General features: G+C 46.7%; 3 protein-coding genes across 15 annotated transcripts in view; 1 reads left to right on the forward strand and 2 right to left on the reverse strand.

The window, feature by feature from the left end:
• Positions 1-39, reverse strand: part of NFYA (nuclear transcription factor Y subunit alpha) — a 27426-nt gene extending 27387 nt beyond the window's left edge. For 5 of the 7 annotated variants that reach the window (XM_060109769.1, XM_060109766.1, XM_060109767.1 and 2 more), the window contains exon 1: positions 21-39. The gene's annotated coding sequence lies outside the window, so the exon portion shown is untranslated. The remainder of the gene's footprint in view (positions 1-20) is intronic. The other 2 variants (XM_060109770.1, XM_060109768.1) reach the window with 1 other exon arrangement.
• OARD1 (O-acyl-ADP-ribose deacylase 1) overlaps positions 1-5556 on the forward strand; it is a 6216-nt gene extending 660 nt beyond the window's left edge. For 5 of the 7 annotated variants that reach the window (XM_060109775.1, XM_060109772.1, XM_060109771.1 and 2 more), the window contains exons 2-6: positions 379-458; positions 809-953; positions 1983-2041; positions 3064-3176; positions 4568-5556. In XM_060109775.1, the coding sequence (XP_059965758.1) occupies positions 420-458; positions 809-953; positions 1983-2041; positions 3064-3176; positions 4568-4670 (459 nt within the window). In that variant the 5' untranslated portion in view covers positions 379-419 and the 3' untranslated portion in view covers positions 4671-5556. Of the gene's footprint in view, positions 1-71; positions 282-378; positions 459-808; positions 954-1982; positions 2042-3063; positions 3177-4567 lie in introns of those variants that run through there. The other 2 variants (XM_060109774.1, XM_060109773.1) reach the window with 2 other exon arrangements.
• Positions 5557-10235: 4679 nt separating this feature from the next.
• On the reverse strand, positions 10236-18928 carry APOBEC2 (apolipoprotein B mRNA editing enzyme catalytic subunit 2). Its single transcript, XM_060111146.1, has 2 exons — positions 18798-18928; positions 10236-10779 (listed from the first exon to the last, which is right to left on the reverse strand). The coding sequence occupies exons 1-2, from the start codon at positions 18926-18928 to the stop codon at positions 10236-10238; spliced, it is 675 nt and encodes a 224-aa protein (XP_059967129.1).
• Positions 18929-25353: the final 6425 nt, after the last annotated feature.

The following is a 25353-nucleotide window of genomic DNA, read 5'->3' on the forward strand; positions in this document are numbered from 1 at the left end:
GGACTGTGGCCAAGTCCCACCTTTTTGCTTCTGGGCCAAATCCAATGGGGAAATACTTTTGCATCTTGCAGGGAAAAGGAGACTGTCTTGAATCAGCCTTACTCGGCGCGGGCGCGGGGAAAGGAGGAGGCGGGTCCTAGGACCGCCTTTCTTCTGCTCCTGGAAAGCGCGAAATGCGAGCGGGGCCCGTCCACCTCCGAAACCAGGCATTCTTTCTTTTTCTTGCTCCAGAAGAGTTTTGCATTACTTCCTAGAGGCGAACTTACTTTCAGCGATAAACGGTGGGGGGAAAATGTTCGTACGTGGGTGGTCAGGGCAGTCTGAACGTAATATATTCAGGTTGCCTAAGCATTTTTACTTCTTTTCCCCTTTTTATAGCTGAAGAAACACTTAAATTCTGGAAATAGCGACTCAGTATCATGGCTGGCAGCCCTAATGAAGATTCAGAAGGAAGCAGAGTGCGTAACAACTATTAATTTATTGGTGAACTGAAATTCAGAATAATTGAGGTCAAAAGCATAAACACTTTTTAATTAATAATTAAATAATTAATAATTGAATTGTCTTTCTCTCTCTCTCCTGCTGATTTACTTTAGAAAGGCTGATACAGTCCTAGGCAGAGACCACCCATCACTTTCTTTTGCGCATGCTTTAATTCGCTTTAGATAACACCTTAAATTAAATTCTGAGGATTTGTCTTTAAATGAAGGAGGGACGGAGGAGAAGTGGTGGTGGGCACAGTAAAGGAAAAGAAATAGCTTATTTTTCTGTCACTAATAAAACTTTTCTTTCCCTTTGCACATTTTAGATTACTTATATGAAAGGAGACCTTTTTGCATGCCCCCAAACAGACTCCTTAGCCCACTGTATCAGTGAGGACTGTCGAATGGGCGCTGGGATAGCTGTCCACTTCAAGAAGAAATTTGGAGGGGTGCAGGAACTGTTAAATCAACGTGAGTTTTGAAAACAGCTGAACTTATCTGCCCTGGCTAGAGCATCTTTTGATGCTCTCGTTATACTTAATTATTAAACAAGATATACATGCACAGATGGGGTTCCTAACTACTGAGTCCTTTTAACTCTGCAGATTAAGTGTTTCCTCTACAAAAATGGCCTCTAGTTTGGGTCCTTATCACACGAAACCTGAATTCTTGTAAAAGTTTTAAATTTCTTCCCCCTCTTTTATAAGTCTTTCTTGATAATATTACTGCGTTTCTCTGAAACCTTTAATAACTCTGAAGTGCTTAGCAAAGTCCACAGATTTTAGCTTGTCATTCAAGATCCTCTGTTTACCCATATTGTGCTTATGCTTCAAAGAGTTTAGAACCTTTTCCTTACAGACTCCTCCCATCACTTTCTACCAGTGATTTTAAACCAGAGATGTGTATCAGAATCACACGTGGGCTTCTGAAACAGTTGCTCAGACCACAGTCCAGGCTTACTGAATCAAAGTTTCCACTGGTGATTCTAATCCCAGCCTTTAAAAAAGCAACTTCTTACTGCTTTGTATTATATTTATTTCTAAACATGACATGTTCTCCTGATTGAAAACTCTTTAATAATTAAGCACTTTTTAATACATCTATGTTCCCCTTAATGCTTAACACATTAGCTGTTTTTGTATGTAGAAGGATTATTATTAAACACACATTTGGCAAGTAAAAAGTGCTGTACATTCTAAAACATTTCACGGCAATAGACATTAAAGTTTTTTAGGTGAACAAGTAAGGGTATATTTGAAAATGCAGCAGGACCAAAGATGGGGTTTGAGGAAAACATGATTCAGAAAACATTAATAAGAAAGCTGGAAGTTACGGAATACAGTATTTAGGAAGGCTGATAAGGATCAAAGTGTTCTTCAGGGTTGAAAATTAATTCTAGTTCTGAAGTAGACTCAAATTTATAAAGGTTTTTAAAAAATCTAAGAATGGAGATCAGTGTTTTGGTTTTCTTTTTTACTATTAAATAACTGTTTTTCTTAGAAAAAAAGTCTGGAGAAGTGGCTGTTCTGAAGAGAGATGGGCGATATATATATTACCTGGTAAGATGGGGCCAATTCTCAATAAGTTCTAAGGATTGGTAAACCAGTGGGCTGTACTGCATTTATGTTGATCACAATGTTTCATTCCAGACAACCAGAGATGTCAAAAAGCCGACCTCATGCCAACTCAGATCCAGAAGTGGTGGCTATTTGGTGCACTGGATTAGAAAGGAACATGAAGCTGTATCCCAGCTCCATGGGGAAGAGTAGTGATAGTCACCAAAGACCTGTGTTACGAGACTTGCAAAAGTTAGGGATGCCTCCCATAGTTTAACTCCTTCCTAATCATAGTAAGATAGAGACAGTAAGGTCTCAAGAGATAGATTGCCCAAAGGAGTTTTTCTCTGTCTTCCCTATCAAATGCAGTGCCAAGTAATACTCATCTCCTTTCCTGCCTGCTTCCTCAGTGTGGGATTCTTCCACTATCCAAATGGTCTTTGGCTTCAGAAAGAGTGCAGCTTCTTGGCGATGGTGCTGGATGACTTATAGCCAAGGCACTACAAGCCTGATTTGGACAGCACACTGAGTGGGGACATGTCCTAGCCTCTTTGAATGTCCTCAATGCTACTGTGACATCCAATCTTGTCTGGAATGCTACCAGTTTGTTCTTTTATAGGGAAATAAAAGGCAAGCACAGTTTTTAAATAAATAAACCTGACAGGAAATTTTTAGGTGTTATGGATTCTTCCTTGTTACAGATATGCAGCTTATTTCTTGGAAGTGGCACAGAAACTTTCACCTACTTTGCTTAAAAACAGTAGACAATAGGCACACCTGCTAATCTGGTTTTCTTGGGAAAAGGAAAGATTATTATATGGCAGTGTCTGGGTTTCTCAGGCTCTATGTAGTGGATTCCTGAGGAGCTCCCGTAACTGGAAGGGACAGTATGACATTTGTCATCTAGACTATTCTATAAAAATATACTTAATACTTTAATTATCAGGATGTTGGGAGAATATGATGACTTTTCTTTGGCTCTCATTTTGGACTAATGGAAATTTGAATTCGTTCTTTGTACTTAGATTACAAAGAAAAGGGCTTCACACAAGCCAACTTATGAAAACTTACAGAAGAGTTTAGAGGCCATGAAGTCCCATTGTCTGAAGAATGGAGTCACCGACCTCTCCATGCCAAGGCAAGGAAATCCAGGGCCCTAAATGAAGACTTGGTTAGTGGGGTTTACTGTCTTACCCAAAGACAAGTGACTTAAAAGCTTAATGTAACCTAAAATACAGACTTAAAGGTGGAAAAATTTCAAAACATTTAAAAATCATCAGTAAACAAGTTGTTAGATCTTAGCCTAAGGCGTGCCCATCTTTTAGCCTGGGCTGAAAATCAGGATGATTAAACCACAGACCTGCCTCAGCCTACTTAGTAGGGAGGAACCGTTGTTCACAGACATTTGTTGAATTCTGGGCATCCTCTACCTGAAGCTTGGCCTCTATTTCTGAAGCAATACAACTAAAGAACAAAGACTGAGTAATTGTGATTTCTCTCTGGGCCACTTCAGGTGTCCCAAACCTGTTAATTCTGTGTGAAGAAAGTTGTAAGTTATCACTGCTTTTGAAACTGCATGCTTGTTTGTGTTCAGTGTGGACAATAGCCAGAGGATAGGTCCCTTATGTAATGTCTTAGACCCTAGATATTGGGAACTTAAGGGACTGACGTTAGGGGTTCAATATCCCCTTTGTTTCCTTTTCAGGAAATAGGCTTGGGGTCCCTTCTCTTCTTGTCAGACTAGTTTTGTCAGTGCTGAGCATGCATGCAGGTTTATTCCAAGGTCCAAGTTCCTTACGAGCGTGGCTACATGGTCCCTTATCTTACGCTGGTCTTTAATATGTTCATCGCTTATGTACCAGGAACTTTTTTTTAATCACAATTTTTTCAGGTACTTAACCACATTTACAGAAAATTAGCAGTTTTAAGCGTCTCTTTTTCCCCTAGGGATATTGAGGATCAGTTAAGTAACATCTTGGAAGAAAGGTGCCAGGTAGTAAGAGTTTTGTGGGCCGATTGAGGTTTCTCACCAGAGTGCTGCAAAGATCTGAATTACAATCAGCTTGGCATTTCCCAACATTCCCTCTTGACTTCCTGTGTGCAGAGATCGTGTCCTTTGTCACTCTCCTTTTTATCTTCCTTAACATTTCATTATCATAAGTGTATTTTAAAAATACCAACCTTTTGCCATCCACCCACAGCTAGTTTTCATCAGTAGAAATAGAAGGATAAGTTCTTCCATCTCAGGGCAGTTATACATACATTTCTAAAATGTAGACTGAAGTAACTGGGAAGTGGTACTTCCCAGGCAAAAGAGAAGTGACAGCTGTTGGATGTTAGGGCTGTCTAGGAAACAGCCTTAGGTGACTCACAATAGGAGTTAACTTCCCAACTCCCACCATGGCTGCCTATAGGTGTGAGACCAGATGATATCTTAGGCTTTGGGTGGATGCAGCCTAGAGGAAGAGGGAAGGCGTGTTTTCCTAGATACCTTCATCACAACCAGTGGGGATGTTTTGTCTTTTTCAGGATTGGATGTGGTCTTGATCGTCTGCAATGGGAAAATGTATCTGCGATGATTGAGGAGGTCTTTGAGGCAACAGACATCAGAATTACTGTGTACACACTCTGAGCAGATGAGCATTTTGGATATGTCTACCTTCTGTGTGATCTGGGCCTTAGGACTGAGCAAACTGACCTTAAGATGGTCAGAGGAAAGTTTCATGTGAATTAGTCTGTGTCACAGGCCAGACTTCGGTTGCTGTATTCTCATGATTGGACTGGGACTCTGGAGGAGGGATTGCTTGGGAAGTGTTGCTGGGAATTTTTTTTTTTCCAGGAAGGGAAGGCGAAGATGGCCTGACACTAGGTGGGGAAGCCAAATGTTGGGCCTATGACCCCTGTTTTGCTAGGGATGCTACTTGATTTGTTTGGGTTGCCACTAGGTGTCAGCACTGCTTCTACTTCTCTGCTGTTTAAGAGAAATTTCAGGAAGGATGAACATTTCAGTTAATTTTGCGTCATTTGTGCACTTACCAGGTATTATCCTTATGTCATAAAATTCATCCTAGGAGAGAATTATGGGTTCAGTTTTGTTTAAATTATGAGAAAGTTTTATGTTGTTAACAAGGAATTTGTGGTGACAAGAATGGAAAGATAAGTTCTTGCGGGGGGGGGCAGGCAGTGAGGTTCTGTGCACGTCTGTGTTGCTCTGGACTTGGGTAATGTAGGATTCACCTGTAACTTAATCCGGAGGAGTCAGAGGGTCCAGTACGAAGAGCAGCAAGGTGAGAAATAAGACATCAGAATGGGCAAGAACTGTGGGTCAGCACACACTGGAAAGGCAGGCTTTAAGAATCTCCCCGTGGTGAACTCCTGCTCTCTTTTGTCCACCACATAGGTTCTGTGATTGAACCTGTTTGAATTCAATCATGAAACAAATAAAATACTATGTGAAATATGTGGCAGAGTTCTTAGTGTGGAGTAATGACTCAATAAATCAATAGTTCTCAACGAAACCCGTATGAATCTCCTTAAAAAAAAAAATAAAGGTCCACTTCCTCCAAAAAGAATTCTAATTTGGTAGTGGGGGGGTGCGGGGGAGAGTGGCCGGGTTTCTTTGTGTTTTTAAGCTCCGTAGGATTCTGATGTGTAGCCACCTGGGATCGAAAACAGTAAATATTAGTCCCCTTTTCTTCTAAGCTAAGAGAGCAGTGCTTTGTCCACTCTTGATTTCCATGGTGGAAGAATTAAGGTTCATGGATTTAGCCAGTGGTTCAGTATCAGAGGTGTGGGGAAAACTAGTAGAGTATTTCAACCCTCCGCCCCCTTACTGTGGTGTTGAGTTCAAAGAGACAGACCTACTATTGATTTTCTCCCTAGAGTGAATTCTGGGTCTGTCATAGGACTTGCTGCTTTCCCAAGTGTAGAAGAACTGGATTTTAGAAGGGGCTCGTTAAAACACCAGGAAAGCACTGGTTAAATATAATCTTTGCACCTTAACCTTGTGTTTTTACCGCATCTCAGCCTGAACGCGGCAGCAGTTTCGAAACGTATCTCCCTTCATTTGTATCTCTACGTGTAACAGACAAGCTCTCCACGTTGTTGGGGGCAGGGCCAGTGCCAGGGGCAAGTTCACTGTCAAACTTCTAGACTAAGGCTTTTCTTGGAGCTTTGTTTCTGTCCACATACACACAGTAAAACTGAAGGGGAAGAAAAGGGAGAGAATGTCTCTACAAAACAAAATGAGTGGAGTGGTAAGGGGAAACTTAGAATTAAAGTATTTTGCCTAACTATGCAAATAAATCTTAACACTGGGTCAAAACATTGATTTTTCTAGGCTGCTTCTACATTTTAAGGGATTAGGGTTAATTTTTTTCATGGAGTATGAGCCTCGTTCATCTTTCTTTAACAAAACCTAGTTTTGTGGAGGTCTGGCTGTGAGTGGAATTCAGCAGGGATGTGATAAAGTGCTTTGTCATTTGCAGATAGTCTTGGGGTCAAATTCCAATGGCTCACCACACTTGAAGCCTGGGGAAAGGAGGGGCATGGCCTGATGATCAGAATGGACACATTATTCCTGGAAACCTAGTTAGAGTCTGGGAAACACCCAGAAATTCACGTGTGAAATTTTGCTTCTACATAGGACTCAAACAAGCCTTTTAAGAAATGAGACTTTGGACACCATCCTACCGCTGCCACCAAGCACCACATACTGACTGTTCTTACATTATGTGTATCTGAACATTGAAATCCTGCTTGCCCTTTCCTCTTTTATTTTATTTTATTTTTTTTTCTTTTTGCGGTATGCGGGCCTCTCACTGTTGTGGCCTCTCCCGCTGCAGAGCACAGGCTCCGGACGCGCAGGCCCAGCGGCCATGGCTCACGGGCCCAGCCGCTCCGCGGCATATGGGATCCTCCCAGATCGGGGCACGAACCCGTATCCCCTGCATCGGCAGGCGGACTCTCAACCACTGCGCCACCAGGGAGGCCCGCCCTTTCCTCTTTAATCAAGGTGCTAATTGCCTATGAATTGGCACTTGGGATGTTTATATCCCTTAGAAACAGATTTCTTGTGCCTTTTGTTTCATCCTCTGCCATACTCCTTGTCTTCAGAGGAGGGAAAAGATACTCATTTACAACTAATCTCAGAATATTTCATGAAGGTCAAGACCAAGGTGTGAAGTCTGCATGGGAGAGTTAGTACATCCCGTGTTGCTTAGGCAAGTTCTGGTTTAAGCCTTCCTCCCACTTTATATATTGTCATGGCCTGGTTCATAGCCTGGGACATCCCTATTCCTGGGACTTGCTCACTGTCCATAATAACTTCTAAATGTCCAAGTTCCTTAAAAAACTTGGTCACAGAAAGACCACACCACCTCTTTTATTAATGTTGCTGTTTTTCTTAAAAAAAGATCCCAACTTAAGATGCATTTCTGGACATACTTCAAAGGTCTGTGCAGACTTTGGGTCGGAGGCTCTTCGACCTAAGCAGCCCAACTGAGGGAATAATGCGGACCTTCAGCCCCACGGATGCCTGGTGCCCACGTATGGTTGCCGTTTCTCTCTTCGCAGCTCACTTTCCTCTTTCCCAAGAGCAGCCTTAGAGAGAGAGGCACAGCTTAAGTGATTTACAGCATAAGTGTATTTTGAGTCCTCGGAGGGCGTTGTGCAGTAGGATTGGTTCGTGTCAAATGTTGTCCAGCTCCAAGTGGTATTGGGACGTCAGGCATGTCCCAGATGGCCACACGTGACATTGCTGTCTCTTGGTGGCAGCAGACAGACCTTAGTGAGAAAACAGAAAGCATGTTACTGAGAGCCCTGCTGGCCCTAAACAGTGAAGGGTTTTCTTTTTGAGTTAGGGTTTCTTTGTGCCCTCCCCAGCAAGTGCCTGAATTTCTCCACAGTCTCCTGTGATTTCCGGTTTACTCAGGACTGGATTTGTTTCATTCATGTTTCGGTGTGGTTCGCACAGAGAAAGCCCCAGAAGAGATCTGCTTTAAATGTTATCTTGAGTTAAATATATGGTTAAATCCTATTCTGTCATTTTTCAAAAAGACGGAATAAGAAATATGAGACAAATTTTCTTTAACAAATGCTCATTTCTTGAGAATATTTTAATTAAGCAGAGTTCTTTGGGGCTTTTAGATGACAACTTGATTTCATACCAATTTTTTTTTAACTTGGTACATTTTAACCTTTCCCTTCAGGAATATGAGCAACTAAAATAGAGTACAGGGAAGCATGTTAATGGGTCCAGATAATACGGTTATGTACACTAACGGAAGGAGGCTTCTAATGTGGAACATGTCCAATATTTTATTTAAAAATAATTTGACTTAGAAATGGACTTTTCCCTCAAACTGATTTATCTATTTTACTTGTTTATTTGGATTAGCAAAAGATATAACTCTCAGTTATCCAAAGTTAAAGGCTCTTTTTAATCCTTGAAATGCTTAATTTTTATAGGTTTAGCTATTTAATTATTTGACTTAATGGACAACACGCACACACATGCACACACACACACATCCATCTCTGAGGTCTTGTTAGTTTGGCAGCTGGAAGAAGTGGCCTGTGACTCAAAGATGTTTAAGAAGAAAATACACTAGAGTTAAAATTAGGCTACCAGTCATCATTCTACAGAATCTATGTAGCGTTTATAATTACGAGTGACAGTCCCTATACTAATAAAATCTTTGAGGAATTTAAGTTAATTTTGTATTTTCAGAGGTCATCCATAGAAATCTGTTTGTATCACTACTCACCACCACTCAGAGTGGTCTTATTTTGTGTGAGCAAAGTACCATGTGGCATTACCTGACCACAGTCTCACTGAATTCAGTGAATGGGTCCTGCTTTTTGTAAGAAATGGCCAAAAACTGTGTTTTCATTTGATTGGTGAGCGCTCAGCTGGAGAATGATCAGGCACCCTGTGTGCATGTCTAATAGCAAACACCTGCCAACATCAAGCCCCGGAACACTTAACGTTTCCAAAACGTGTCCATGAAGCAACATCTTCTCTTTAGAGTGAGAGACACCAAAAATAAGTTTAATATCTTCATGGAAGCATGCTTTCATGTTTTATTAATATGTGAGGTGTTCCAGAATTAAAGTTGGATGAGAGGGTGGTGAAGACCCTTTCTCTGTTATGGGAAAACTGATGGGTAACTCAGGTCTTGTAAGGAGACTTAGTCATTGCACTTCTATGGGAGCAAACTAGATCAGATGAAATTCAAAAGGAGGTAGTAAAGGATCCTTTACACTGTTTCCTGAGGGCAATCGTCCTGTTCTCTAAGAGTCTGGTTTACCCTCAGCAAGAGGCCAAATTGTCCTTAATCGTGTCCTAATTATTTGCTTAAATAGCTAATCTTTACTTCCAGTTCTATCACATCTTGATTATTTGTAGGAGGCTACTTCTGAGCTGCTGCCTAATTTACAAACATCTTTTTAACCCTTTAAACATTGCTGTATAGCAGAACTTGTTGCTATATTATCCTCTTTCCCGCATTCATCATTTTTTCTGTGAGTTCTGATGAGGTCTTCTCAACATTAGGGAAATGTTCTTGCATTGTACATTCAAACAGCAATTATTGGTCTCCCTCAAAGCAGAACCATTTGTCTGAAAACATGAAAGCTTCTCTGGCCCCCAAAAAGTTGAATACAGATCCATTCGGGGACTTTCAAAAGTACCAAAAATGAAAAAAAAAAAAAAAAAAAAAAAAGCCCCTGTAGGAATGAAGAACCTGCATTAGAGAAAAATGGAATGGTAAGATTGCAAATGGGGTGGGGGCAGGGCGTCTAGAAGGTGTCCAGAGTTAGTAAGTCTGAACAGGTGGACATAGGGACATGCTTAGGGGACTGAAATATCTTTGCTGTTCAGTAACAGGTCCTTGCACCATCTAAATCTTACTATGAAAGTCATTCTGTCTCATCAAAGCTTCTGGATTCCTGTCACCCTTGAGCACTCCAAGTTATGGGGAAAATCAGTTTGATATAAAAGGGTAGGAGAGAAAAGGATTTAGGGAGAGGGATTTAGAAGAAAGAGAAAAGGAGGGATCTTCTAAGAATGTTTTTACAACCAACCAAAAACAGAGATGAAATCCTATCAAAGGAAAATCAAAGGGACCACTCATTCCACCTGACCTTCTACCCAAGTTAACAGTGAAAAGACTCACGTGAGGCTGAGCCCACTCGCCTACTTCAGGATGTCAGCCAACTTCTCTTCATAGTACAGGAAGTTCTCCTGAATGTCCTCCCAGGGCTCAAAGGCCTTGGATTCACCCTCTTCTTGCTCCACGAAATTCTGCCAGACGTACTCGAAGTCTTGGGGCTTCATGATGCGCAGTTTGCAGCCAGCCTCCTTCAGCTTCCTGAGAGCTGCCTGGATCTCAGGCTCCTCCCACATGAAGAGCCGCCCTACCAGGAGGAGCAGGCGCAGGTTCTTGGTCTTGTTGAGGGTCCTGACGATGCGGTCAGCGCAAGCTGCGCAGGGGCTGGAGGACACGTACCAGGTGACCAGGTAGCGCAGGGCTGGGTCGAAGGCTGGCATGATGGTGTTGAAGAAGGCTTCCTCCGCGTGGGCGGCGGCGTGCTCGTCCTCTAGGTATCCCCGCGAGGCCTGCAGTTGGCCTCCCTTGCTCTGCGCTTCAACCACATAGCAGAGGAAGGTCTTGTTCCGCCCGGAGCTGTACTCCACATTCCGGAACTGAAACTTAAAGAAGTTGGCAGGCAGCCGCTCCCTGTGGGTCAAGGAGGCAAAGGCCCAAGGGAAGGAGAGAGAATGATGAGTTCTTGTTCTCGGACTAGCATGGAGTGGATGGCTCTCCAAGATAAGTACCTCTGAGACACGTCCACTCTCACTACCGAAACAGGACTTGCCTACGCTGACAGCAGTGACAAAAAGACACGAAGGAATTCAAATGTTTTTCTAAAGGAGAGGAGAGAATTTGGAGTGAGGTGTGCATCCTGGACACCTCATTAGCACAGGTCTCCAAACACTCCACCTTCACTGCCAGCACACAGCACACGCTCACATTTCTAGATCAGTGACTCTTTAACCTGGCTGTACATTAGAATCTGCTCGAGGAGCTACAAATGTCCATACCCAGGCCCCAAGCCAAGCCAATTAAATGAGAACATTTGGAGGAGGCCCAGGCATCAGCATTTTTAAAAAAAGTACTCCAGGGCTTCCCTGGTGGCGCAGTGGTTGAGAGTCCGCCTGCCGATGCAGGGGACGCGGGTTCGTGCCCCGGTCCGGGAGGATCCCACATGCCGCGGAGCGGCTGAGCCCATGAGCCGTGGCCGCTGAGCCTGCGCGTCCGGAGCCTGTGCTCCGCAACGGGAGAGGCCACAACGGTGAGAGGCCCGCGTACCGCAAAAAAACAAAAAACGAAAAGTGCTCCAGATGATTCTATGTGGCCAGGTTTGAAAAGCAGTGTTCAAATAGTAATTTTACAAAGTAGCAAGCCTGTAAAATATCTCATGACAGAGCAAGAACATTTCATGCTTTCATATGTCTCCTTGTCAGTCACGGATATTGCATCTTAGGTATCGGATGGCCTAAAACTTGCAGTCCCAGGCTCTCCCAAGGACTGTTTTTCTCAAGTCTGTCTTTTCCCTCAGGTGAAAGAAGGGTTGTCATGTAAGTGTCCAAGAATGTTTATCTTTGAGGCCAGACTACCTAAGGGTACCTTGATATGAACTAACTTGTATAGTATTGACACATTTCAAAACCATAAAAGACTTGGCCTCTGCCTTCCAGATGCTTGTAACCTAGCAGCTAAGTTATAGCTGGGAAGAAAAGATGTAAATAAGACAACTGAGAACAGTAGAGGACCACTAAAAATGAAGAGGTAGAGTGGAGGACATGTGATGAAGGTTCTTGAGAGTTTAGCCTTGACTCAGGAGCCAATAGAGAATTGTTACAGGTTCCTGAGGAAAGAAAGGTATAATGAAAGTGAGGTCCATGGAGGAGTACCGGGGTGGCTTTAGGCAGAGAGAGTGAAGCTGGGGAAAAGCCTGAAATTTAGAAAGCCCATTTGGTGTCTTAGAGCACCAGACTTGGTAATGAATATGTCCAAGGGGAGATGGATGATTAGGAAATGAAAGCAGCATAAAAAGGCCAGGTGTTTTGAAAAGTTTAGTAGTAATAAGGGGAGAAAAAAGGAGAGGGCCTAAAGAAAGCATCAGAGGTGAAGATTGTTTTCATCTTTACGTGTATGTGCATGTTTTTCTAAAATAGGGAAGATTTGTGCAGGTTTGAAGTCCAAGGAGAATGAAGAGGCTGCAACAGGAGAGATTGAAAAGGTCAGAAGGAGAGGAGTGGATGAGTACCAGCTGGAGAGGCTGAATGTTTTCTTTTAAAAAATGTAATCTCTGTGGTTGCCCCAGAACATACCCTATGGCAACCATTAACTCTGCTCTTGCTTCTCTACACCCCTTCCCTTCCCCCAGAGAGGTCACCCAACTCCCTGGGCTGCAGGGGGATCCCTGGTATCCCAGGGTCTTGGCTTCTTAGGGGTAAGTAGCAGGTGCCAAAGAGCTGAGGAAACTTGAGCTATTTTCCTGCAGTCCTTCCGTCCCCCATCACCAAATTTTCTCCAGCCAGCTTTCCATGTCCCTTGCTGTGAGGTTAAGTTTCCACTGTGGAGATGGATATGTTTGGGGACCCAGCCCTGGGATTCCTTCGGGTACTATCTTTAGCTCCCTAAGTCCCTCTGTCCCTGGTTGAATGTGTTTATATTTACTTAACATTTGGGGAGGATGGACGGCCTGATGATTCCCCTGTCGGCTTTCAATCCCTGCTGGGAATTCACTTACACTGGGCTTTCCCCCATTAAACTCACCCCACCAGACCACTCCTGAACTCAGCCAGTTGCTAAATGATCCCTTCACTTCCTAGAGTGGCTTTTTTTTTTTCCTCCCGAGAAGCATAGAGCTTACCTTTCTTGCTGAAACTGTTTTTGTTTGTTTTTTAATTGGAGTATAGTTGCTTTACAATGTTGTGTTAGTTTCTGCTGTACAGCGAAGTGAATTAGCTATATGTATACATATATCCCCTCTTTTTTGGATTTCCTTTCTTCAAGGCCTTTTGCCAGACCACTTCCCCAAGTCCAATCCAGAGCTACCTGTAGGATGGATTCTCAGGTAAAACTTTTGGAAGGATTCATGGCTGCTTGGTTGGCTTGGGGGCTTCAGCAATAGCTGCTTGTTGGTCCCTCAGGTTTCCTTCTGGAAACCCCGAAGTATTGCTCCAACTTTGCCAAGTACAGCCCAGCCGAGAGGACATGTGTGGCCCAGTGTGCAGTTGCAGGTTGGCTGGATGGTCTACAACTGATGCTTCTCTCAGCCCATCCTCCTCTTCTTTAGGCAAGAGGAGAGGACCCAGAGAAACCGGAAACCCAAGGGAGAGGAAGAATGTTCACCTCTCTATAAATATCAGTTTCCAACCCCATGGGCCAAGAGCCCCATGGTCTACCCTGTCCCTCAGCAGGGCCTTCTGGACTAGGGACCTCAGGAACGGAAGTGCATCCAAGGGGCAAGGGAAAGTCACGGAAGGTCTTGGCTCCCAGTCTTTCCTTGGGCTTGCTCAGAGACTGAGCTTGCTTGGCTTCCCAGTGGGATTCTTGGTCTTCTAGAAGGAGCATAAAGGTTGAATGAGGTTCTTTGGGCTTCCCACAGACTGAAACAGCTCGGCCCTGGAGGGCTACCAGGAGAACAGAGGCAGTAGAGGTCTGAAATTTCTCCAGAGAGCTAGCCAACATGGCCATCTTGGGTTATATTATAGAATCACATAACACTTATGCCCACTAGTGGAAGGAAGGAAATAGTGACAGTGATTTGGTAGATAATCACAAACATCTTTTATTTTCTAGTAGCATGATATGCCCAAGTACCACACTTACTTATATTATAGCCCATTGCTGTCAACTCTAGCAGATATTTTATGGCTAAAGTGTGTGTGTGTGTGTGTGTGTGTGTGTGTGTGTGTGTGTGTTGGAGTGGTGGTCAGGAGAGAGATGCTGATGGTAGATTCCTTCACCTGGACTCAGTCCCTTCTTCAAGCACAGAAACCAACAGCATGATTCATACCCCCTCCTGCCAACTTCAGCACCTCTTTAGGCACCACTTCCTCATACTTTCTGCAGACAAGGCCATTCATACTTCATCTGCTTAGACCCTGGTTTCTGGGCATTGCAATTCTCTAGGCAGAAAGTGGAGAATCCTTATATCTAGAAAAAAGTGGGACAAAGGTCTGCTTGATGGAGGGAGAAGAGATGTGAGTCAATGTAATATATGTGTATATATATATATATATATATATATATATATGTATGTATATATATATACACTCTCACTTTCACATTAAAAAACATTTGCATTTCCTAAGCATAAATCTAGAGAGTGAAAGGAAGCAACCTGGAGGGCAGTGGAACCTAGTCCAAGTTTAAACATTTGCCTCCAAATAATCCATGGAGTGGAAAATCCACTCACAGGTAATTGAGTGTTGACTCGTTTCCGCTTTGCTCACGAGACCTTTCGTGACCTGCTTGAAAGAGGCAGAATTGCCAGTTTCAGTTTCCTTTTCCCTTTTTCAGACCACTTTTCAAAGAAGATGCTAGGAGTGGGCATCCTCAGAAGGAGGAGTGTAGGAAGCAGAGAGTTCTAACAGCCGGACTTCCTAGAGCTAAGAAGGGGTTTGAGGAACTGCTGGCTCCTGACTGGCAGTTCTGGACGGGATTCCCAAAGCCCTGGGCCCGCCCTGTTTCCCCGGGAAACACCATCTCTGCACATGAGATTCTGCCTTCCCCCAATCCTCAGTGGAGGCCAGGGTGGCCAGAGTCAGTGGCCGTCTTCTGTTCTTTATAGAACAAACTTTCCCAGGCTGCTCCAGACTCCAGGTGAGGGGCGAGGGGCCATGGCATTAACAGTGGTGTCGAAGGCCCCTCACTCTTTGCCTGGCCCTTCTCTGAACCCTGCTTCTTCTCTCTATTCCTCACATGGGTGGAGTAAACTACTGGGGGCTAGAGAAGTGGTTGGAAGGAGACTCATCGCCTGTGCCAGTTATCTCTATTCTAGAATAATCCCTTTGATAGCAGGTTCAGCTTTGTAAAATCATACACAACCTAACTAGAGATGAAGACAAACACACAGCAAGGGGAGCTGCCAGGCAGAGCTGCAGCTGGGGTGGAGACATGGGGAGCCAACCCATTCCGGTGCCCCAGAGCTTCCCTCAAGCATGCTGAGTTCAGAGGCAGGCATGATCCAGTGGAATTCTCTTGTGAGCCTAGCGCTGCTGGATCTTCGTATATATATCCTGAACTTCTCTCCTCAAGAAGACATCCCCCCAATTAATTCCCTACCCGAATGTCTGGCAGAGAGCCTACCACACAATAGGTGCTCAATCATGAGTTCACTTACTTATTCAGCAAATGCTTATTGAGTACCAGTTAGGAGCTGGGTACGATTCTTGGTGCTAGAGAGAAAGCACCTAAAAGGCAGAGTCCCCCTCCTCATGGAGGTTAAGTACTTCTGGGGGAAACAGGTAGTAAACAAATGACTCCTATTCAGAAAATATTTGTTGAATATAAAAGACTCTTTTTTATGGCCTTTTAATTAATTAATTTATTAATTTATTTATTTATTTTCTTTTTTTGCGGTACGCGGGCCTCTCACTGTTGTGGCCTCTCCCATTGTGGAGCACAGGCTCCAGACATGCAGGCTCAGCGGCCATGGCTCATGGGCCCAGCCGCTCCGCGGCATGTGGGATCTTCCCGGACTGGGGCACGAACCCACGTCCCCCGCATCAGCAGGCGGACTCTCAACCACTGCGCCACCAGGGAAGCCCTATGGCCTTTTTAGATGCACTTGCATCACTATCAGACAGTCTGGGGGTTCACACCCTACTCCATCCACTAGCTTTGGACAAATTATTTCTCCCTCTGAGGATTGGTTTCCTCATCTGAAAGATAGGTTGAGTAATCCAACCTCTCAGATTTTGGACAGCAGTCGACACTCGAGAAATTAAACCTGGTACCGATGGATGGTACCTTCTCCAGGCCTCAGATCTTACCCCTTAAGCACATCCCTCCTCTGCTCTCCTCCTGTTCAGAGGGTTCTCTCTTTCAGTGCTGTGCTGGTTTAACACCCAGCTCTCTGAAAGAAATTTTTTTTAAAGGCACTGATTTCTAACATTTGCTGATTCCTGTAAACACACCCATTATGGAGATTTCAGGAAACCAACAGGATTTAGTGAACACAGATTTGGTAAGAGATGCACCCGATTGACTCTCAGCCAAGAGGCGTGAGCGGGCGTGGGCACGCTGCCACAGTTATAGACCTTTCTCTAGCACTTTCTACCCCATTATTTTTAATGTTCTTAGGTCTGCTTTCTATTTTTTTTTTTTTTTTTTTTTGGCCATGCCACGAGGCTTGTGGGATCTTAGTTCCCCGACTAGGGTTTGAACCTGGGCCCTCGGCAGTGAAAGCTTCAAGTCCTAACCATTAGACTGCCAGGGAATTCCCTTAGATCTGCTTTCTATCCCGAGTGCCCTATTCAAGCCAGAATCACGATAAGTGGGCATGTCTCTCCTTATTCCTACCCGGTACTCCCTCCTCCCCTCAGACTGTTTCCTGGAAAGCCATCTGCGGTTCTAGTCTAGGGCCCTGTTCTATGGGTCAGTGTGGCTAGACCTCTCCTCCGTGGGAGTCTAGGCTCTGCTGGTCCTTTGACTCCAGGTCGCCTGGAGAGCGAAAGAGAGGAAAGCTGTTCCCTCTTCCTGTCCCCGCACAGACACAGACACAGCCACACCTCTAGGCTATTTTAAGCTGTCTGTTTACTTGGAGGGGCCTAGGAGACAGATCTCCACAGCTGTTCCTTGTGGCTGGGAAACACGAAGGCCTCCACCTCCCTCCTGAACTGCTCTCAGAGCGCCCAGAAAGCTGCCCTACTGTGCCTTTTTTTCTGAGCCTGGGGTCAGGGAAGCCTCTGAGCCTCACCATCTCGAGGATGGAGAGAGGTGGAGCTCTGTTTGGGAGACCAGTGGAAAGGATGCTGGGTGGAGTCAGAAAACTTGCCACTTATTGGTTCTGTGGTCTTGGAGCAGTGACTGGATCTCCCCTACTCTCAGCTTCCCCATCTGCAGAGCGGCAATGATATAGCTCCTCTCCTGGCCTTGTGCCAAGGCTTGAATGCACTCAGGCCTTTGAAAGTGTGCTGAGATTATAAAGCTCCAGACACATGAAAGTGACATCAGAGGATTTAAGCTTTCAAAACCAACCACCCTGAGACCTCAAAGCATGTTCAGTTCAACAAACATACTCTAATTCTGTTCTGAAGCAACCCTGCCCCTGTGCCGGGGAGATCACAAGATCACAACACTGCCCAGAGTGGGTGTGCACGTGCCCGTGTGTGTGTGTATGTGACCGAGGCCAGCATGGACCAGCATGTTTAAGCGTTAGAAAAAGGATCTCCTTCCACAGAGAGCCACTGGAATCAAGGATTCTCCTTGCTGGTGGCCCTAGGCTCTCCCTGTGAATGTATTAATCTGTGCCCCATTGCTCCTTTAATCCTGGGTTGAAGGTGACATTACTTGGTTGGCCATGGGCGAGTGCAAGTTCCGGGGCTCTTTCCTGAAGTCTTGCCTCAGGAACTAGGATGCATTTCCCTCAGGTTCTCTTAGAAATCGGAAAATATCTGAGTTGGAAGGGGCCTTGGGAATCAACTAGATAACTTCCTCATGTTACAAATGAAAACACTGCAGCCAGGATTGGAAAAGCACTTGCTCAGCTCCAAACAGCAAGTCCAAATTGCCTCCCAGGCCCCCTCCTGCCCCTTGAAGGCATCAGGCCTCCGTTCTTCCTGAAGTTTCTCTTCCTGTGGCCCTTCGTCTGCTGTGGGCATGGTTGAAGACTCCCGTGAAGGAATCCTAGCGGCCCCACGTACTCCCTTCTTATTCTTTGATTAGGAACTTAGCAGAATCTTCTGCCAAAGGGACAGAGAGGGAAGAGGAGGAAGACAGCTTGGTTTCATTCCTAGAAGTGGCATAATCTGGAGAAGACAGGGGGACCCTGTGTGCAGCCCCCTCTATGGAGCCTCAACACTCTTTGCTCTAGATCCTGCTTCCTCCAGCCTGTGGCTGAGGGTGTTGGAACCCCTCCTCTGCCCAGAAGCTCTGGGCCTGGCCTGTAACTTCTCTGTTTCCCTGGGTGGGGGGGGGGGGGCGGATATAGGCAGCCCCTGGGGAGACTCAGAAATGATTCAGCAAGCAAAAAAAAAATCGCTTCTCAGTCTAGCTTGGGAAAGGATGGATCTGTCTTTCTTGTCTTAGGATCTTCTAAAGAAAGTGAGAGACATACAGGTAGAGGAGAGGCCCACTCAGAAGCAGAGACAGATGCTGAGGGAGGGGCTACTTTGGGACCACATTGAAATGTACCGGTGGCATCCCATGTTTTTACCAAATTCCCTGGGACTAAACAACCTCTACCCAGAGAGGCAAGTGATGCCTCAGGGGTAGTTTCCTCCTCTGGGCCCTGGCCTCCACGGAGTTCCCCCACCTCCCCCTGACTGGAGGTGTCTGAGAAGCCAAGAGAGATTTGCTGCTGCATGCCCTGCAGCCCCTGCTGTGCACACCTGTGCACTCTCATGGCTGCAGCATGGTGACCCCAATTCCTACTGTTACCATCCTAAGTCCCCCCAGCCTGTCCCCAGCCGGTGCTCTTCTAGGGAGGAGGAGCCCAGTCCACACCCAGCTCTCACCCTGTGACGATCTCAAAGGGCGGCAGCTCCACCAGTTCCGTCAGCTTCTTGGGGTCCTCCAGGTTCTCCAGATCCTCGCCATCCTGCGAGGTAGGCGCCGCGGCCGCAGCGGTCTCTTCTTTCTGGGCCATGGAGGGGCTGAGGCTTGGGAGTCTCTGAGAGAGAGGAGAGCCGGAGGGTCTGGGCCAAAGCCTGGCGGCAGAGTCCCAAGCAGCTGTCAGCAGCTAAATCTGCCTGGGGGTGACAGGAAAAGGATCTGGTAGTCCAGGAGTGTGCTCACCCGCTGGCCCACAGGCTTTATAACCAGAGGCCCCTCCCCCAGGCTCTCTCGCTCTGTCTTTTTTTAATTGAGTGACGGCGGGTGCCGGGATGGGGGGAATGGAAAATCTGGCCATCGGTATCCCCTATTTATCAGAAACAGACAGGAAGCTGGCAGGTGGGGATGGCTTGGCCTGCTCTCCCTCCCCACACCAGGTCACACATGTATTTCTATTCTCTTTCTTCTCCCCCTCCCTCACTATGTATCCTTCACCTTTCTTTCCCACCCAGCTCGCCTGGGGAGATTGTGGAAGGGACCTAGGGTGGGTGTGTTTTCGGAGGGAAGCTCTCTCAGAGGTTTAAGCAGGACAAGGCTTGTGTTGAATGGGGCATTTGCAAAGAGACCCAGGCCAGCTTGGTTGGGGAGACTTGGGTTCAGGGAAAGAGGGTCCTGAGACAGGGGGCGATGAGTAGTGCAAATTGGGAAAGAAACTGTGAGTTGTTACTCAAAGGGAGTGGATGCTGATTTACCTGTTATGATGCATAAGCAATGTCACATCGATGGGGAGCCTCCAGAAGTAACACTATTGCCATTTACTAAGCTTAGTTTTGGAAATAGGCCAGGCAGTGAGTTTAGTGTTTTTTATGTGAAATTGGACTTAATGCTCTCAATAGTCCTGGGAGGCATTGTGGATTATCCCACATTACACATGAGGAAACTAAGATGCACAGAAGGGTTAAGGGCCTTTTTTACGGTCATAAGCCCCAAAATGGCAGGGCCAGGATTAAAACCAGGCCTTTTCACTCCTGAGGCCAAATGTCCAACTGCCATGTATGTTCCCTCTCAGTTGGTCCTTTATTCATTTAACAAATATTTATTGAGCATCTACTATATGCCAGGGGCTGTTTCAGGTACTGGGGTATGGCAAAGAACAAAACAAATGAAAATCCTTGCCCTCACGGAGCTTGAAGGGGTTGAATAATATACAGGATAAGTAATATATATGGTCCATTTGGTGGTGCTAAGGAGAAAAGGCAGGGAAGGGGTCAGAGTGACATGTTTTTATAGGGTGGCCAGAGAAGAACTTTGAAAAAGGAAATAATTGAGAAAAGATCTGAAGAAGGTGAAGGAAATAGTCATAGGGTCATCTAAGGGGAAAATGTTCCAAGGAGGGGAAAAGCAGGTGCAAAGGTCCTGAGGTGGGAGCTTTCCTGGTGTGTTTGAGGAACAAGTAAGGACATACACATGGCTGGAGAGTCCTAGGAGATGAGGTCAGAGAGATAAAGGCTAAGTAGGCTGGGGCCTTAGGGGCTGTTATAAGGGCCTTGGCTTTTTCTCTGAGTGAGATAGGAAGCCATTATCTTTGAAAAGATGGGACACATGGTCCGACATATTTTTGTAGGATCACCCAGGCTGCTTTGTTGAGAACAGAGCAAAGGTGAGAAAGAGCAGAAGCAGAAGGACTGGTTTTAAGACTATTAAAACTAATGAGAGATGAGTGGGGCCCCTGGAATAATCCCTGAGCTGGGACAGCATCGGGAGGGGCTGGATGATTTTTGCAGTTGACACGGTGGGTGCTTAGCCAGGGCCATGGGTTTTCATGTCTGGGGCAGTGCAAACATTCTAGGACATTCTCAGGGCAACAGAAGTGTGGGTCAGAGTCACCTAGATGTTGAAAGTGAGGAACCTAAGAACGCTGGGGACCTGATCTGAACACAGCTCCCAGTGCAGGTGGGTGGTGGGAATGAGAAGGTAGGGGACCCCTTCCATGGTCGGGGTACAGGATAGGAGTTAGGATGATTTGGAGGATTTGGGGCTCTCCCCTCCAGAGAGTTCTGAGCAGCATTGCGTCCTATGAGTAAGATGTCCAAGCATTTTGATTTGCCCAGGATAATCATAGTTTATATCTGTTGTCCAGGCATAATTGCTACTGCCTTCCCTTTCACTCCCAAAGTGCCCCAGTATAGACGAACTATATGGTCACCCTACCTATTAGGCTTATTACTAAAAGCATTCTTATCCAGAAGTTATTATTATTATTTTTTTTTGCGGTACGCAGGCCTCTCACTGTTGTGGCCTCTCCCGTTGTGGAGCACAGGCTCCGGATGCGCAGGCTCAGCGGCCATGGCTCACGGGCCCAGCTGCTCCGTGGCATGTGGGATCCTCCCAGACCAGGGCACAAACCCGTGTCCCCTTCATCGGCAGGTGGACTCTCAACCACTGCGCCACCAGGGAAGCCCCAGAAGTTATTTTTTTTTATTCAGTCATTTTTCCAGGGATGTAAAGCACAGGGTAGCGGTAGTAGTGCCTGTGTCCACAAAGGAAGGCAGTGATAAGTGATAAATAGCAAACACACACATTATTATTATCATCACACAAACATACAACATTTAAATGCAAAGAGTTTACTTCGTTCTTTTATTTTATCAACATTTATCTAGGGCTCCTACATGCCAGGCACTACTGTAGTAAATACCAAGAATCCAGAGAGGAATAAGGCACTGCCTCACCAGGAGCAGCTCCCAGTTTTTATAGCATTTGGGGTCATTCAGGCACTCAGGCTCTCATTATCGCCTTTGGTCCTCATGCCAGTCTCACGCGGGTGTGTATTATTGTGTTCATTTTGCAGGTCAGGGCCCTGCAGCTCAGAAAGGTGATTTGTGTGAGATCACACAAAGATTTAAGTTCAGGTCTTCTGAGCCTACATTCTTATTTCTAGGGATGCACCCAGCTAGTTCTGATGAATACATCTTTAAAGCATTCCGGTCGCAGCTACAGTGATGTGCTTGGATTGATTAAGGAAGAGTAAAATGTCTTGCAGGGAGGAAAGTGGGGAGAAGGGATCCTTTCAGCTCACTGTTCCCTTGTGGGGAAGACTTCCTCCCTGAGGATAGATTCTTATATTTTGGCTGTAGTGTATACCCTGGATTGGGAGTAAAAAAAAAAAAAAAAAAAAAAAATCCGTGTTCATATCCACATCTCAATCCTTGATTCACTGTGTGATCTTGGCCAAATCACTTAGCCTCTCTGGGTGGGCCTCAGTGTTCCCACCTGCGATGCAGGCTGAGTGATTGCTCTCCATTCCAGGACGGTAAAGGGATGAAAATGAGGAAGCAGGGCTGGCTCCTGAAGACCTGCAGGGTGGAGATGAACAGTGTGGAAATTTTCTGACTCTGAGTGATGTTGGGAGATGGTCCCCAAGCTGGTCCTCGCTGAAGGTGTGACCCCTCACTCCTACCACATCCCTACACTTTTACCTTTGACATTTGGGAGAGTGCCCTGGATGCTCCCTGGACTGAAGACTGACAGTTTCCTTTTCCACTGCTCCTTTCCAGCCCTCCTTCCCTGGAGGCCCTCTGACTCACTCTGGCTATTTATGGCACCTCCTGGGGGCACACATTCCTGCCTGGTCCGTGGCTCTCCTTTCCAAGTCAGTCCACTCTCCCCTGCTGGGCCCAGAGCGCAGTAGCTAATCTGGGGGATCAGGTGCCAGGAGCCGGATTCCTGCTCCTGCAGCTGCCACTATACTCTTTTTAGTGCAGGCATTCCCCAACCCCCCGTGTTAACACTGCTATGTACGTTTCTATCAATACACCCCTTTTGTAGAAGAGGAAACTGGGAAATAAGGTATGTATTTATTTCAGTGGGGTCAGTGGAGTGCTGGGATTTGAACCCAAGTCTGTCAGCCTCCGAGTTCCATGCTTTTCCCACTGGGTTATGCTGCCTGGAATTCAGTAACATGAGAGCTGACACGGGCCGATCCCTCCCTGGGGCTTGACGTGGCTCTAAGCAGGTCACGTAAATGAACTCACTTACTCCTCATAGGGATGTCGGGGTAGGTACTATTATTATCCTCATTTTATTGGTGGAGAAATTGAGATCAGAGAGGTTAAGTGACTTGCCCCCAAAGTCACACAGCTAGTGAGAGCAGAGCTTTGTGCTTCCAGAGTCTTAATTCCTTTACCATTGAGTCCCTACTGCTACCAGGACCCCTGAGGCCAGGCTCTGAGGGAGGAGGGGCAAGAAGGGGACAGGGGCAGAAGGAGTTCTTGCAGGGAGATTGGGCTCTGGAAGGAGTTAGTATATGAGGTGTGTGTGCGTGTGTGTGTGTGCGTGTGTGTGTGTGTGTGTGTGTGTGTGTGTATGTAGGGGGTATAGGTATAGAGACACCAGACAGCGGGTGAGTGGGGTTGGAAACCCAAAAGGGAATTCTCCCAATCTGTCTCTGTAAGCCCCAGCCCCTCTCTGTGTCTGGGAGGAGCTGGGTTAGGCCCAGGGTAGGCTGCGGCCTGCCCCATTTCCCATGGTCATTTCAGAAAATATTCCAAGGTTCTAGGAGGTGGCTGAGAGGAGGAGACAGGGTCAGGCACGGCTATTCCTTGGGTCTCGGCGGGCTGCCGAGCTGCCGTCACTGGGAAGGGAGTAGAGAGGCCGGGGTGGGGTGGTGGGCTGGAGGAAAAGAGCAGCCTCACCAGGGGAAGGTTTACATTCTCACTCTGCGAAGGAAGATACCTTGGGAGCCCGTTGACAGAGTGGGTGCTTTATGTGCAGGGACAGCTGGGACCGCAACAATGCGTTGCCCCAGAGACCCAGCCCTGGCGTGCCCGCCCCTCGGTCACTACCAAGACGAGGTACACAAACAACGGGCCACGGGCACCAGGCACCACCCTGGCGGGCAGGAGCCTGCCCCTGCTAGCAACCGCTCTGTTGACATAAACACAGGGGTGTCCAAGAGCCTTGGCAGGGTGTGGGATGGGGGCCAAAGGTCTCCAGAGTCTGAGGCCAGGAAGGGAGGAAGCTCTAGAGTCACAGGGCAGGCGGGAGTTTCCAATCTCCTCCTGTGCGGGACATCACGGTTGGCTGGCCATGCAGGACACAACACCCTGGGGAAAATGGTGACACCTGGGACTTTATTCCTGGTCACCGCGGTCTTCCATTCCAGTGGCCACTCCTGGCACCGCCTGGCTCCCGGTGCCTTGAGTCTTTGAGGCGAGCGATCTGATAAGAATCATGCCCATTAATAGTGTTCCCCTTTGAAAGGGTGTTTTCAGGGCCTAAGAACCTACTGGGAGAAAGCGATAAACTTAACAATCACCTTTTGAGAGGAGATTTTCAGCCCTTAGAAGTGTGTTGGAGTAGGTGAAGGTGGAGGGGGGAGGGGCTTTTTCGGGTGCTCCTCTGAGCAGATCATTTCTGGGCAGGCTGGGGGACCTCAGAGATATAGACACTAGAGGGACAAACGGGGTTGATTAGATACCACTGAGGCTCCTGGCGTGACAGAGAGGGCTTCTCTTAACTCCCACGCCAGAAGAGGGGACCTCTGTTATGAAGGGTCCTTGAAACCTAGGTAGGGGGAAGGGGCCTCGGTGGACTCTGCTTGAGGATGGAAGTGGCAGGGGTGGTCCAGATCTGAGTGGATCCCCCCAAAGTCAGGCTTTGTTTGGATGGGTAACTAGTTCGTCACTGATGAGGATCAGCAATAAGTCTTTAAAACAAAAGGGTCTTGTGCTTGTTTTCTGGAACAACAGGAAAAGGGATCTCTGGGAAGACTCTGAAACTGGGTTTGGAGTGCAGGGAAACCCCAGGAGATAGAATGGATGGTGGCCACCACAAGGGAAGCAAGACTTTGAGGCCCTGGCCCGGGCCTGACAGTACTCGGGGGCCTTACGCCTCCACTAGGGCATCACCTCTACCTGCCCGTAGGTAGGAGGGACCAGAGATGCACAGAGAAAACACTTCCTGCACTCTGCCCGCCTCCCAGCCCAGCCGACCAATGTTTATCCACTGGACATACACCTACCGTTCTGCCCACCTCACCTGCCCCTATGTATCCCCATTCTGCAGACATTGGCAAAAGGAAGAAGAATGAAGGGATCAGGGGAGAAAAGAGGAAACTAGGATACAGTAGAATGAGACATCACACTGCCTCCTGGGGTTGCTGTTTCACCTGGAGCTGCTCCCCACCTCTCCAGACACTGGTGAAGGCCTTGTCTGTCCCCTACCCACCGAGTGAATCATATTCAGACACCAGGTGCCCACTCAGAGGCAAATGGAAAAACACTGCCCAAGGACACAGAAGCACACACACGTGACTTGGATGGTGGAATCCCGGGACACATCTGGCAAAGAGAGAAGGCAGCTCCGATTCGATCTGGGGACAACTCTAGGTAACAAGAGAGGAGGGGCCGAGGGCAGTGTGTGCTCCAGACCGGGCTCAGAACTGGGAGGCGGGGTAGAGGAAGGGCAAGAGGCCAGGCAGGTGGGGAGGCTGGAGGATTAGAGGCTCCCACTCAGGAA

The sequence above is a fragment of the Mesoplodon densirostris genome, chromosome 10 (genome assembly GCF_025265405.1).
Source record: "Mesoplodon densirostris isolate mMesDen1 chromosome 10, mMesDen1 primary haplotype, whole genome shotgun sequence".
Classification (NCBI taxonomy): domain Eukaryota; kingdom Metazoa; phylum Chordata; class Mammalia; order Artiodactyla; family Ziphiidae; genus Mesoplodon; species Mesoplodon densirostris.

Bases quoted from the DNA above. Each gene is read 5' to 3' on its own strand.
- APOBEC2 (XM_060111146.1), bottom strand. From the start codon at position 18,928: ATGGCCCAGAAAGAAGAGACCGCTGCGGCCGCGGCGCCTACCTCGCAG. The intron at 10,780-18,797 runs GTGAGAGCTGGG...CTTGACCCACAG, and splicing joins CCCTTTGAGATCGTCACAGG to GGAGCGGCTGCCTGCCAACT.